At 46.5% G+C, this 14,436-nt stretch overlaps 1 protein-coding gene across 2 annotated transcripts in view; it reads left to right on the top strand.

Annotated features, from left to right (window-relative positions):
* LOC148644998 (protein kinase C beta type) overlaps positions 1 to 14,436 on the top strand; it is a 149,826-nt gene that overhangs the window by 86,890 nt on the left and 48,500 nt on the right. For both annotated transcript variants that reach the window (XM_088613099.1, XM_088613098.1), the window contains exons 6-8: positions 5,282 to 5,438; positions 5,785 to 5,919; positions 10,178 to 10,274. In XM_088613099.1, coding sequence (XP_088469225.1) covers positions 5,282 to 5,438; positions 5,785 to 5,919; positions 10,178 to 10,274 — 389 coding nt within the window. The remainder of the gene's footprint in view (positions 1 to 5,281; positions 5,439 to 5,784; positions 5,920 to 10,177; positions 10,275 to 14,436) is intronic.

The following is a 14,436-nucleotide window of genomic DNA, read 5'->3' as shown; positions in this document are numbered from 1 at the left end:
TGCATGCATGTATTATTTTACCTTGGTGTATGCACAGTATATCGTGTCAACACCACATTTTGTTGTCCTGATTATTGTGAACCCAAACCAAAAGTGTCGAGCGCACGTTTGTGAATCCCGTTCAACTGAGGGAATTACAGCGTCTTCCTATGACACTCAGTTTAATCGAATCCATTTTTTTCTTAAATAACCAAAAGGATTTACATTTACGAATGAAAACATTTTGGAGAAAATAATAATTAAGAGTCAGCGCATTGTGAAATAATATGTGAACCCCTAGTATATTTAGTAGACATACTGTAAGGTTGTAATTAGAATCAGGTGATTCAATGATTGGGTGACAAACAAGACCTGAGTCTTGGCATCCCTGTCCTGTGTGGTGGTCAGACGCTTTGTGATTTTGGTCTTCAGCATACAGATTAGCAGGAACACGCCGTGCCACATTCAGAGACTTCAGAAACAGAGCGGTTTGTGCTCATCAGTCTGGAGAGCGTTACAGAACCGTTTCTAAACATCTAGGGATCCTTCCATCCACTGTCACTGACGGACGGTCTGCGAATGGCAAACATTCAAGACAACAGTGACTCTGCAGAAGACTGGTCATCTTGCCAAGATCCACAACAAAGTGGAAAGCTACCCAAGAAGTGACAAAGGACCCCTGGGTAACATCGAGGGATCCGCAAGGCCCCTCTCGCTGCGAATAATAGCAGCGTTCGTGCCTCTGCCATCAGGAAAAGACTGAACGAGAACGAGTTTTAATGGCAGCATAGCCAGGAAGAAACCATCGCTCTCTAAAGATAACATTGCCTCTCGTCTCCGTTTCTCCAAAGAGTACCTGGATGATCCACGAGACTTACTGGAAGCCTGTTCTCTGGGCAGAGGGGTCAAAAGAGAAATGTTTTGTGTTGAACGAACCAAACACAGGCTTCCAACAGAAGAACCTCATCCCGACGGTCAAGCATGGTGGGTTCATGGTTTGGACCAACTTTGCAGCCTCGGGTCCCAGACAGACCATGAATTCAGTTGTGTTTCGGCAAGTTCTGGAGGAGGATGTCAGAGCATCCATTCATCAGCTGAAGCTGCGCTGAAGTGGCTCATGCTTTGATGCATAAATATTTCTGATAAAGGTAGGCTGTGTACTTTTGTCCAACTGAGCAATCTTGCTTTCATAAAATATACCAACATTTTAATGACTGATGATTAACATGCTGTAATACACAGTTCAAAATTAAAACCTCAAATGCTGTACATGAGAGGTTAAGCTCCCCCTGGCGGTTTTACAAGGTGACGCCGGATAGTTTCCGGCATGACGTCAAATGACGCGATTAACCGCGTGATACTGCGCGATACCGCGTGATACTGCGACACGCCCACCGGGGTATGCCGCGAAATACCCCACCCATTTTGAATGGCTGCATCTGTAACAAGACAACAATCCTAACCCTGCAAAGCTGATCTACGACACAACGGCTGGAGAAGAGATTTTGAATTTCTGGATTGGCCAAAGGAAATCTGAGGTCTAAACCCCACTGAAATGTTATGGCAGGACCTGAAGCAAGGAAAGATGTACAGTGGTTGAGATCATTGCTGCCTAAGGAGGACCCAGCAGTTTCTGAATACAGAGGTTCCTGTATTCATGTGAGGATATTTACTGTTAGATAATATTGTTGATTACTGTAGATAATCCAAATGTATCTTCCACTGTACTTTTGTTATTTTTGTTACATTTTGTTGTTTTTTTGTATCTTATCTTTTTGTATTAATTGAGTTGGCTTAATATCCGTAAAAGCTATTCACAAAGATTGTTTCAATTCTGAAATATAGAAGAATACAGACCAATCTAGGTGGACTGAAGGAGGAATGAGTCTTTTCTTGCTTCAGAAAGGTTAGCAGCTCTTGGCCTTTTGTTGATCCTGGTCCAGTAATTTAACCTCAGTCCTTCATCAGCTGGGGGCTATGAATCTCTGTACAGGCCAGAACAAGAAGAATTTGAAGATGGGTGGGAACCAAATGTGGGAACCACATGTATATCTATGAATTGGCTTCATTACTCTGCTCCCCTCCCCACTGATAGCTGGTGTGTGGGGAGCGTTCTGGCGCACTATGGCTGCTGTCGCATCATCCAGGTGGGGCTGCACACTGGTGGTGGAGGGGAGTCCCTATTGCCTGTAAAGCGTTTTGAGTGCAGTGTCCAGAAAAACGCTGTATAAGTGTAAGCAATTATTGTGAATTATTATTATTATTATTTCTATATACATAGCAATGCAGTGTATAGTAATGCAAATGGCTCTGCATGCATCTAGTTATGTGAAATATCACTTGTTTTAATAGAGAGCTGCTCTGTGCTCCTTTTGCATCACAGGCACGGCAGGGAATTATGAATGAGCATGATGCTCCAAAGCTCTCCTCTCTGATTGGCTGTCTCCCCTTACCGGCCCCGCCTTCCGCTCTCCCATTGAGCTCAGCATGAGTAGTAGTGACTAGTTTATATTGTATATTGATCGTGAAAGCACTGTTTATATTGCATTAGGGCCCCTAAGGGGAAATGTAGCGTTTAGACTTTTAATCAGTTAGGGGAAATTTATGACAGGGCCTCTCTGATATCGATCCCCTCTTCCCCATGGTTGCTACTGGGCTGTACTGTGTCAACCATCCACAGAGCAGAGGTGACCAGCCGGAATGCATACAAACTTTGCCCTGCTAGAAGTTATTTGTTTTTTTTTAACTGATGGGAATTTTTCAGGGTTCTCGCGTCTCTAAGAGTCAGGGGTCTTTATTTATCTTTATTCTTCAGTGGCTTTTCACAATGCAGGACTTTGACGATTTCCACCCTGTATTGTGTGTGGCCAATGAATAATAAAAAGTTAGTACGAGTGAAAGCCAAGCATAAGGCAGTACCAGTGCCCTCTCCGGCAATCGTTTGCAAGATAGGCCCGGGCACATTTTATAAACTCTTTAATTACATTTTCTTAACCTTTCAACAGTTAATGAAAGAGTCTCATTCTGTTTGCAGAACCTGACAGCCTCTCATGCAGCACACAGCCCGTAACCTATCGGAGCCCCCACAGTTTTAATCTGCCATGCTGTCTTTTATAATTTAATGTCACATCACGGTGGTGCAGATCTGCTGAGTGTACAGCAAGATGAATGAAGGAATTGCTCGCTGTTCACTGCAAAGTCCTGTCACTTAAGCCTAATGAATACTTGAAATCTGGAATAGAAATCCAATTGCTATTCCCTTCATAAGAAGGTTATTTTTCACTCTCTCTCCCTTTTTTTTTTCTGAGGCTTTTCATTTATTTGAAAAATTGTTGTAAGTCCTGTAGATTATGTACAGCATGTTGTCAAAAGCAATTATCCCACATCAGCCTCTGTGTGCTGGCTTCATCCCCTAACTGCTTCCAGTTATAATACAGATTTATAGACAGCAGTGAAGCCATGGGCTGGCACCGTGCTCTAGGTGATTTTAATGAAATGTCTGTGAGATGGCAGTGGATAGATATGACAAAGACAATTCACAAAGAGTGTGAGGCGGTGCGGTGTCTCTGTGGCTAAGGATCTGCGCCTGGGGCTGGAAGGTTGCCGGTTCGTATCCCGCGGCCGGCAGAGGATCCCCTGAGCAAGGCCCTTCACCCCAGCTGCTCCAGGGGCGCCGTATTAATGGCTGACCCTGCGCTCTGACCCCAAGCTTCTCTCTCCCTGCCTGTGTGTCTCATGGAGAGCAAGCTGGGGTATGTGAAAAGACAAATTCCTAATCCAAGAAATTGTATATGGCCAAGTGATCTTAAAAAAAGAAAAGATCCTAGACTCTGGACCAGAAAGTCATGGGTTCATATTCGTGACACAGACAGCTTATACATCTTCAAACAAGGAACTCTACCTGGACGTCCTCGGTTAGCCCATCTGTGTAAATGAGTCCCATGAGGTTTAGATTGCAAATAGCCTATCATCTCTTCCACACAGAGTCTTCCACTCTCCCTTCATTTAATACTTCACAAACTGGGCTAATCTTTATCCTTCCGGACCATTTTGGCTCAACGCTGTAATCTGTTTCACTGGGGCTTGCCTCAATCTTTTTAAAGACAGCAAGTATTGTGCGTGATCTATTATGTCCGGAAAAGGGTGTATGTAGTGAAGCCTTTTGGTTCCACGTGATTTCGTTTTTTTTTCCGAGACAGCAGCTGGTTTATTTGATTAATTGGATGTATTATTACATGCAAATTGTTGCACTGGTCAAGTGCTGGGTGAGTGCAAGGTGAGAGAATAGCAGGTCTAATGGTTTAATAGCGCGAAAGCATTTTCATCCCCAAAACAATCAAGCTTTCTGTGATTAATCTGCTGTGTCCCAACAGCAACCATTTCCAGTAGCAATTGCCAGCTGTGTCCAGCTCATTAGTGATGTGCAGTAACATGGAGGGTTTACCTGCAGTACAGTAAAAGTCTGGATATATGGTAAGATGGAGAGATATACAGTATAGTTGGTACTCTTCAAAATCTGAAATGCCTCACTCTTAGCAGTGTGGAAAGAGGCAACTTCAGCTGTTGCTGTTCTCTGCTGGAGGAGGGTGGAAGTAGAGAGGTGTGTCTCTGATGAGGTAAGAGACTGTCAGGGTTAAGGGAGCCCAAGAGGACTGGGCTATTGATGAGTCTGCTGGATTCAGCCAGCAGCCATATCAGCCTGCTGCTCACCACTGGCAGCCCCCCTGAAGCTCAGCAGGTGGGAGACCTCCTGGGAAAAACGAAGGTCGCTGCTGGAAGAGGTGTTAGTGGGGCCAGCAGGGAGCGCTCACATGTGGGTCCTAATGCCCCAGTATAGTGACAGGGACACTATACTGTAAAAAGACGCCGTCCTTTGGATGAGACGTAAAACTGAGGTCCTGACTCTCCTGTAGTCATTAAAAATCCCAGGGCGTTTCTCGCAAAGAGTAGGGGTGTTACCCCGGCATCCTGGCCAAATTTCCCACTGGCCTTTACCAGTCATGGCCTCCTAATAATCCCCATCTCTGAATTGGCTTCATTACTCTGCTCTCCTCCTCACTAATAGCTGATGTGTGGTGTAGTCATGAGTTCTGGCGCACTACGGCTGCCGTCGCATCATCCAGGTGGGGGCTGCACACTGGTGGTGGTGGAGGGGAGTCCGCATTACCTGTAAAGCACTTAGTGGAGTGTCCAGGAAAGCGCTGTATAAGTGTAAGGAATTCTTATTATTATTCATGACTGGATTCACAGCGTCCACCTCTGTGTTAGTGATGCCTCTCACTGTGGCCATCTCTCTGTTCAGTTAAAGATGCCAAGAACCTGGTGCCCATGGACCCCAATGGCTTGTCTGACCCCTACGTCAAGCTGAAGCTGATCCCGGACCCCAAGAGTGAAAGCAAGCAGAAGACCAAGACCATTAAGTGCTCCCTCAACCCAGAGTGGAACGAGACCTTCACATTGTGAGTTGACGGGGGCAGTCAGCCTGGGTGTGCGTCTCTTCACCTGTCTGTCTCTGTGTGCCTTACTCAGTGGTCATCTAAACCCAGAACTCTACCATACTAACCCTGAAGGACTGAAAGTAGATCTGTACCCAGGGACACGGTATAAATAACACTCCACAGCATAACCACCTGCATCAGAAGCAGCTTGGACCTGCAGGCCGAGCTGCCGCACGAGGGGGTGTTTGAGGATGCTCTGTTTTGTGCTTGGTGCTGTGCTGCAAGGCGGCTGCGCCCTGGACGTATGGCTGTCCACTGCTGCCCCGTGCCTGCGGAGTGACGCCCTGTCCCCTTGTCCCCCGCGCAGCCACCTGAAGGAGACGGACAAGGACCGCCGGCTGTCGGTGGAGATCTGGGACTGGGACCTCACCAGCCGGAACGACTTCATGGGGTCGCTCTCCTTCGGCATCTCCGAGCTGCAGAAACTGGGAGTGGATGGCTGGTGAGCGCCAAGACCGCGGCTGTGACTGAGGGGGCCAAGATGGGGCGGCGCTGGGGGCTAGGCAACCGTGCCTGTCCTTGAGCGCTGTGCTTTCTCTCTCGCTGTCTTCGTCCTTTTCGTTCTTTCTGCTCATTAATCGCGTAATGAGTTTTTCTCTGGACGTGCATTACAAGTAGCAGCCAGGCTGCATGTCACAGGCTGGGATCTTCAACTGGCAACAAGTGAGCCAGGAGAAAGAGGCCTGCGCAGGCAGTGTTCCTGGAGCTGTGGCAGTTTTGTAAGACATGCCTTTTACCTTGTGCGTCTTACCCCGGGACTGTTAAATGCGACAGAAGAGAGGCATTTTGTGAGGCTCATTTGTACCTTTTCATTTACAGCCAGCTGCCATATCACCCTGCAACTCACAACTGGCAGCCCACTGAAGCTCAGCAGGTGTGAGCCTGGTCAGTACCTGGATGGGAGACCTCCTGGGAAAAACTAAGGCTGGAAGAGGTGTTAGTGGGGCCAGCAGGGGGCGCTCACCCTGCGGTCCATGTGGGTCCTAATGCCCCAGTATAGTGATGGGGACACTATACTGTAAACAGGCGCCGTCCTTCGGATGAGACGTAAAACCGAGGTCCTGACTCTCTGTGGTCATTAAAAATCCCAGAGCGTTTCTCGAAAAGAGTAGGGGTGTAACCCCGGCGTCCTGGCCAAAATTTCCCAATCATGGCCTCCTAATAATCCCCATCTATGAATTGGCTTCATTACTCTGCTCTCCTCCTCACTGAGAGCTGGTGTGTGGTGAGCGTTCTGGCGCACTATGGCTGCCGTCGCATCACCCAGGTGGGGGCTGCACACTGGTGGTGGTGGAGGGGATCCCCATTACCTGTAAAGCGCTTTGAGTGGAGTGTCCAGAAAAGTGCTATATAAGTGTAAGCAATTGTAATTATTATTATTCATTTGCAAAGCCGCGGACCTAGAGGAGCAGGAGGATCCCCGTCGCCCCGCTGACTGAACACGGGGCGCGGGGAGCTCGTCTGCAGCTGCCGGCCCACCTGAATGGTTCAGCTGGTTGTTAGGCTTTACCTTTAAGGCGTTTGCCTCCAGCCGTGCAGTTCCTCTGCGGCGCTGCTCCCCACTCCTTCCGAATAATGTTATCAAATAGTATGGAAATCCTCTGCACGCAAAGCAGACAAGGATAAGTTAATTGACAAGAAATGCTAATTAGAACAGATCCCAGAGCAGCCGGATATCCTTGAATGAATGTTCAGGATGTTCCCTGTGTTCATTTAGTTGCATTATTGCAGTGTTGCCATCATTTGCTCTGATAAAGGCTTGGTGCTGTGCTATAAGTAAGAAACCAGCCTGCTGTACTGTATGACAGAGGGCTGGAAGTGCAGTACAGAGGGTGTTTGTGCCCACAGCCAAACACGTTCTGAGAGCTGCTGCTATAGAAACACCCAACTGCAGGCCTGATGCTTCATGACTATTGATTTAAGAAAGGCTCGATTTTCTTTTCCCCACTGTGGGTAAACAGCACATCTTAATTCATTTGCTCTGAAGTGGGCATTTCGCTCACCGTTTGCCCCCAGTGCGGAGCAGGGAAATCGTTCTTTAATAGCTGTTGTGAAGAAAACTGATGAGTGCTTCTCTTTCTGCCCTGCTTTTTGTTTCAGCCTTGTCGAGGGGTCTGCTTGCTGTCGTCACTGTTAAAATGGTTCTCCTTTTAGATTATGTTAAAGCTGAACATTGGTCCTGGCTTTTTTGGGGGGGGGGGGGTTTGCCTTTGGGAGCCAGTGAAATCTTCTCAGCTGAGTCTGTTTCTTCCCCGATGTGGGATTTTCGGCTGCTGTTCCCTCCCCGGTGCATTTTGGGATTTTGTTTATCTCAGTCTTGTTTACTGGGGCTGAGAACGACTCCTTTTACCAGTGATTGAATTATCGTTTACAATTAGTCTGTAGGGGTAGGGTTAGACTAAGGATTAGGAGAGGTATAAGGGTTATAGTAAACAATTAGGGGTAGGATAAGGGTAAGGGAAAGGGTAAAGGTTAGAGTTATGGGGAAGTAGTAGGGTTAGGGTTAGAGTTAGGGTAAAGGTTAGGGTTACTGGGAAGTAGTAGGTTGAGGGTTAGGGTTATGGGATTATGGTAAAAGTTAGATATAGGGGTAGGGTTAGGGTAAGGGTGGAATCACACCTTTTGGGATCTGATACTTCGAATCAGTGGTCAGAATTACTGTATCTCCATGCGGCATATTTATCCACTGACAAGACAACGGAATACATTTCAGCCCAACGTACTGTACGTATATGAGTACCTGCGACACACAGCAAGCATGAGAGGTTCTGGGGTAAAGCATTTACTTAACAGCTGAAGAATGAGTTGGGGTCTTGAACGATCATTTCATCCTATCGCTACAATTGTTCCAGCCGGCTCTCCAATTTGAGCATGTCGCTTCGCATCGATTTGAGAATTACTGTCACGGTGAGAGCAGTGGATTTAAATGAATTGAGGAGAGAAGAAGGCAGCTAGTGTCTCCTCGTAGACTGTGCGGTCACTGTCTAAAATCAGCAGTAGAACGACTTACCCAGAAACCTGTGTGTTTGAAAAAACGTTTTCTGGATTCTGCTGGAGCCAATCGTTTTGCGATTTTTAGCCTTTTTTTCAAAACAGTTGTTCAGAATGTAGTGCACAGATGGTTTACTTCTTTTTGCCACCCGGTTCAAGATGTAAAATATGCGGGCTTATCAAATGAATCGCAATCTTAAATCAATTGTCCTAGATTCTAATTGTTCCAAAGGAAAACATCCTCCTAGATTCTTTGATCGGTAGAAAAAGATCATTACGAGGAAAGAGCGAAGAGGGGATTTGTCTGGTGGGGTTTTGATTTTGTCTTGTTGTTCCTCGGCTGCGGAAGGAGGGGTAGCAGATTGGTTTACCCATAATACCTGTCAGTCCTTGGTTCTGTCTCCTTGTCGGCACGCAGAAGAGTTGTTGAAAAAGAATTTAGCGCTGCTCCTATGTCTGTGTGCCGTCGTTATCACATTCCATTCAACCTCTCCTGGATGGGACTGATGGGCTTGATCGTTCTCAAAGTCAGAAATAGGACCCTTTCGTGTTGGCCATTCTGCTGGAATAGATCCCTATAGATCCTCCAAGATCTATCAACCCTTCAGAACCGAAGGGCAGTAAATAGCTCATCTGAACATGGCTCATCTGCAAGCAGACCATGTGCTGGGGGAGTTTCAGCAGGATAAGCGACACAGACACACTCTCCATTTCTCATTTCTCATTTTCACAGACGAAAATGATTTGACCACAAAAGTTGCCAAAAGGGGGGAAAAAATGTGTCGAAAATCCAAGCAGTTTCTAAATAAAATATTCTTTGCACTTTCTTTAGCAACACTTTACATTAGACATTTGCAAATGTTATTGATGAAGTCTTTATCATGTGTTATATATCAACAGAGCATGAATCAAGTGCCATTCACTGGGCAGGAGCTGACTTCAGTTGTCTGATGTAATGTTTATTAACAGAGTCTGATTTTTTTATTTTAGAGCGGATTTATTTAGGCGCAAGTGAGTGTTAGAAGCGTTTTCGCTGATAAGTGCGATCGCTTCTGTAAGAAAGACGTACAAAACGAACACAGCAGAAGGGGAGTTAAGAAGGAAGCTTCGAGACAGTCTGGCTCATTAGCAGACTTCCACACTGGGTCAGGAAAAAGAAACCGCGCTTGGGGGGGTTCTAATGGGTTTCAGCCTTTTCTCCCGAAGAAAGAGAAAAGGTCAGGAAAGTAAAACACAAGAATGTACAGGGCGTAAACTGCTTTTTGAAAACAAACACAGATGTTTAAGGGAATGGGATTTCCAAATGCATCAGGAGGGTATCACTCATTTCTGATAATCCAGGCCTTGACAGCAGGTGCTGTTGGCTCATGCCCACAGGGTTATCGAAATCGCCGCCCCTACTGTAGCTCCTGTGTGCCAGTCAGGGGACCGGGGCACAGCAGCGGAGGGGGAACGGTACCTCTGGGTCTGCTCCTAGCTGGTGACCTGCTGGCTTGGAGACCACAGGACGGGAGAGTCAGTGTTGCAACCCGCCATCTCAAATAAATAAATCATTCAGAGCTAAAACCGCACACACCCCCTCACTTTGCCTGCTTCTTAGCCGGTCACATATCGCCCAGATCGCACGGGTCGGTCTGTGTCGATGTGCCCGGCCACAGGGGGGCGCTCTGTCCACGCTCTCTAACAGCCGGCCGCCGCCTCTCCCGCAGGTTCAAGCTGCTGAGTCAGGAGGAGGGCGAGTACTTCAACGTGCCGGTCCCGCCCGAGGGAGAAGAGGGCAACGAGGAGCTGAGGCAGAAGTTTGAGGTGAGTAGGCCTGGTGCGGGCCTCCATCGCCCCGCCACGATTTTTTTTTTCGTGTCTCTTTTTGTTTTCCTAAAGCCAAACAGGCGCTCACACCCACGTGTGCTGGCTCTCTTGTCTCTCCTGCGCCCGAGGTGGTGCTGTCGGAGCTGGAGAGCACTTGCTTCGCTGGTGTCTTGCGACAGTCCTTGGCATAATTCTCAATGATACACTGCTCTGTGCTAGATTACACCAGAGAGGAGCTCTCCTACAGTTCAAATCCACTTCCCCTCCTTTTTCGAAAATTGCCATTCATTTTGCACATCTGGCCTGTTTGCTGGAGAATAATATTCCGTTCAGCCCACCAGCAATTGTGGCTTTTAGCTCCGAGCTAAATGAGAAGCCATCCCCTGCCCGTAAACAGATTCAGTCTAGCGTGAAAGTCAAAGAAGGACATTGGGCAACAGGTATCAGGATCGTGGATCAGCTGGGGAGCTGCTGCTGAGAGGCGCAGAGAAGATGGTGACGTTTTGCCAGTATACGGTGAGGAGTCTCATTCAGAATCCTGGCTTCAGGACATACAGTAGGACTGTCAGTGCTGTTCTTGGGGGAAGAAGAAGATTGTTGCGGGCATTTAACCTTCAAAGTTCCTGTACATGTTCATATTCAAAGGCTTTTTCTGTAAGTGGGTTAGGGGGTACAGGGAGCCCTGATAGGGACTTATCTGGAGGTAAGTCCTCGGTTTTGGGTCACACTGAGCAACTCATTGCATATCTTCAGGGGAGATGCACACCAAAGTCCTGCTAACTGAGATAGTGCAGCTTCATATGATGATTAGGCTCGCTAGCGAAAAAGCTAGCCTTACCTTAGTACTGTATGTTTCGTCAAAACACTGTACACGTGTGTTATATTGCTGATCTGTCATGTAATTCTGCAGCTGTGCTTAGTTTTTCACAGTCAAGCCTTAACTGTCAACCCTAGTTCTTTTTTTTAACATCCCAAGTCACAGTGTGCACACTACCACTCTTTGCTCGGACAAAAACGCACACATTCGTCTGCAGATGCCAGAGCCTGAGATTAAAAGACCGGCAGCTTCACGTTTTGCAGTACCTGCTGTTTAGACATGTGAACGGACTAGAAAGCCTTTAAGAGCCTAGTCTCTGCTCTGTGCTGTACCTGCGTCTGAGAACCCCCAACACTGTTATCTCGATACCAGTTAAAGGTCTTCTACTTGTACAATACATATTTCTGTATCTTCAAGCTAACTGTACTTGAGAGGCTTGATCTTCACGCCAGGGCTAATCCAAATCAGAAGTGCATCAGTCTTGGAGTGTGAATTATGAGCTGTGACTGAGATCACCTCATCTCTCTCTGTGAAAAAAATCACAGTTCGATGTGATAAGAGACAGTCCATTCGCTGACCGAGGCGGTTGATGCATAAATTCAGCTGTCACCTTGGGGAGCTTGAGAGCGTTATTTATATGTTCCGAAATTACACATGAGCCTCTGCGAGGTTTAGGCCACAGACTGAATGTTTCCGCTTGACTTTTTAAATCTTAACAGGTGGGTGGTTTGCACTGTCCTCTTCTGGAGAGGCAGATGTACAGTAGTGACAACATTTTGAAATCACATTCCACCTTGTTGCACAGAAGTTTGAAATCTCTTAAGCAGTTGCACAGAAGTTTGGCTTTTGAGCCATGTAGAGTATAAAAACAGTATTAAAATACTTCATTTTTGCTTCATCAGTGCAATGTGTACATGTAACTTGAAGCAGAGCTCACTGCTGTGCCATTGGAGTCCTATCTCCATCCTTGTAATATTGCCAAAGAACTCATTTATTAGGCACACAGAAAAAAAAATTAAATCTACATGCAGGGGCCAAATTATAAATCTTTGATAGATTTATGGACATATTAAAACAGAGTTTCAACCATGCATACAGTATCTCAGTCACTGCTTCACCTTAGAAACATCCAGACTAGAGGTCACGGTCAAGGGCAGAGTAGAATCCTCTGGAGTTTTTTTTTAACGGTTTTTCCTTAAAATTTCTGCTGCAGTGTAGCGAGAGGTCCTCTCTGTCTGTTCCAGAGGCTGCCGCAGACCGTACCTATTGATAGCGAGATAATCTAAAATCATGCTTACACAAACAGAATTTCCAAGCGGAGTTTCATTAAGATGTGGAGAGCGTGCCTTCCCCATGTCTCTGTCTCTGTATCTCCTCATTAACAGAATCGCCCCCCCCCTCCCACCCCCCGCCCACCCCCACACTCGCGTACACACACGCCCCCCCCACCCCCCTCCTCAGAGTGCTGCGGACTGCCTGTCAGGGGGAGAGATGGGCTCCCACTCAGGCAGAAGTTGGCCGCGTTGAAAATACATTAAAAATGCTAATGGCCTTGTTCTGGCCTCCCCTTGAGGTACCTCTCCACGTTTATTTTCCCCTTTTTTGCCAATGTCATTTACTTCCTCCTGAGCTCTATTCATTATTTAGGGCCTCTTCTCCTTGAGCTGAATGGCAAAGAATCTCCTGCAATTAATTTTTAACCAGACCTGTGCCGCCTTCGGTATGACTGACAGGGCCAGGATATGACCCCTGCCAGCCCTCATCTCCTGCCTTTAGAGGTGGAGTCCCTGAATGCACTCTGGATTGTGGGTGGGGCTCTGAGACCCAGAGGAATTATGGGTGTGAGCAGTAGCTCTCATTGGCTAGGAAGGAAGTGATCAGGTTCAGTCGTTCGCCTGAACTAAACCAGTAATAGCATGTAAGATTTTACGACAGTGAATTTACATCATTTATTTTGTAGCTTTCACATGCATGTACTGTACTGTGAATTTACCTTTTTTTTCAGTTTCCCACAACTTGTAAGATATGTCACCATGATTCTCTGTTTTATCTAATTTTACTGTGGTTTTATAGCAGTGAGAGTCGTGGCCTCATGGCAAGCGTAGTCTTATTAAAGGAAATTGGACTTATTTATACCACAGAAATCCACTGTTAGCTACGGGTATGTACCGTACCATATCTGGATTAGTTTAGGAAATGTTTAGATAAACTAGGCGTTGCCAGTTCTTATCTCTTTCTCCAGAAGTACCAGCCCATGTCCTGTTGGGTGAAAAGAGTCAGTTTGGATCGATGAAACTGTACATGAAGCCGATGCGCCTATATATATATAGTGCATTTGGTTTTTACATATCTAAAGTCAAAACTAGCAAGGGAGAAACAAGGAGACTGTCCCACAAGGACTTGATCTTGCCCTGGTTAGTTCGCATGCCCAAATTTCTTGTGGCATTCCAGAGTATATGTCCGCATTTTAAGGAGAAGGAGCATGCACACGGGTTTTCCCAAGTTAAGCACATGAGATTCTGTAAGACGGCGGTAGATGAAGTTAAGATGGAGATTCTTGTCTGAACTACAGTACATTTCCCAGAAAGCAATTGGTGGAATTGGTCAGGTGGCATTGTAAAACAAGGAATCATGGGGTCTTCCAGAGGCTGTGGACCTGTGCTGTCCAGGAGGAAAGCAGAGCCTCTGTAATTCTCTGCGTCGGAAGGAGAAGGGAGCAAGGAAGTTGCAGACCAACCAGCCCATAGACGCGTTGTAAAGTTTTTCAAAGAGGGATTTTTTCAAAGTTTTTGAGAGAGACATGTTTTGAAGCCAGGCCTAGCTCCCTGGTTGTTTATAGAGAGGTGATTGAAAGAGACTGTTTGGCTAGAGTTTGGAGTGAGGAAGGTTTTTGTGTTATTTGTTTGGTTTTTACTGCTCTGACAGCTGTGACCATCTTTTCCAAGACCCGCCTATTCAAAGATCCTGTTACAGCTCCCTGCCTCAGTCTATGTCCGAGATGAATGTGTTATCCCATTAACTCACAGCCCACATTTTAGGGTAGAAATTCTTGTACCGCAACCTTTCATTTCCATAAAGCAGAAGATTCTAGTGGAGGAGATGAGGATACAGAGGGAGACTCCCTCTGTGCCAAGGGTTATCACAGCAGCCGAGCTCAATCGATGCTGTGATGCTTACTCTGTGCCTCTCCAGGGGAATAACTTTCAAATGAGCACAAAAGAAAGGATTTCGAGTAAAACAGGGGAAATAAAAAAACACAGCCCTTGTCTCAGCTAAAGAGACTGCGCGCAGAGGCAGAGCGCAGAGACTCTAGTTACTGAGGCGTGAAGCTTCAGTATGAAA

The sequence above is a fragment of the Lepisosteus platostomus genome, chromosome 19 (assembly GCF_059453375.1).
Source record: "Lepisosteus platostomus isolate fLepPlt1 chromosome 19, fLepPlt1.hap1, whole genome shotgun sequence".
Lineage (NCBI taxonomy): Eukaryota > Metazoa > Chordata > Actinopteri > Semionotiformes > Lepisosteidae > Lepisosteus > Lepisosteus platostomus.
This window is presented reverse-complemented; position numbering and strand designations above follow the sequence as displayed.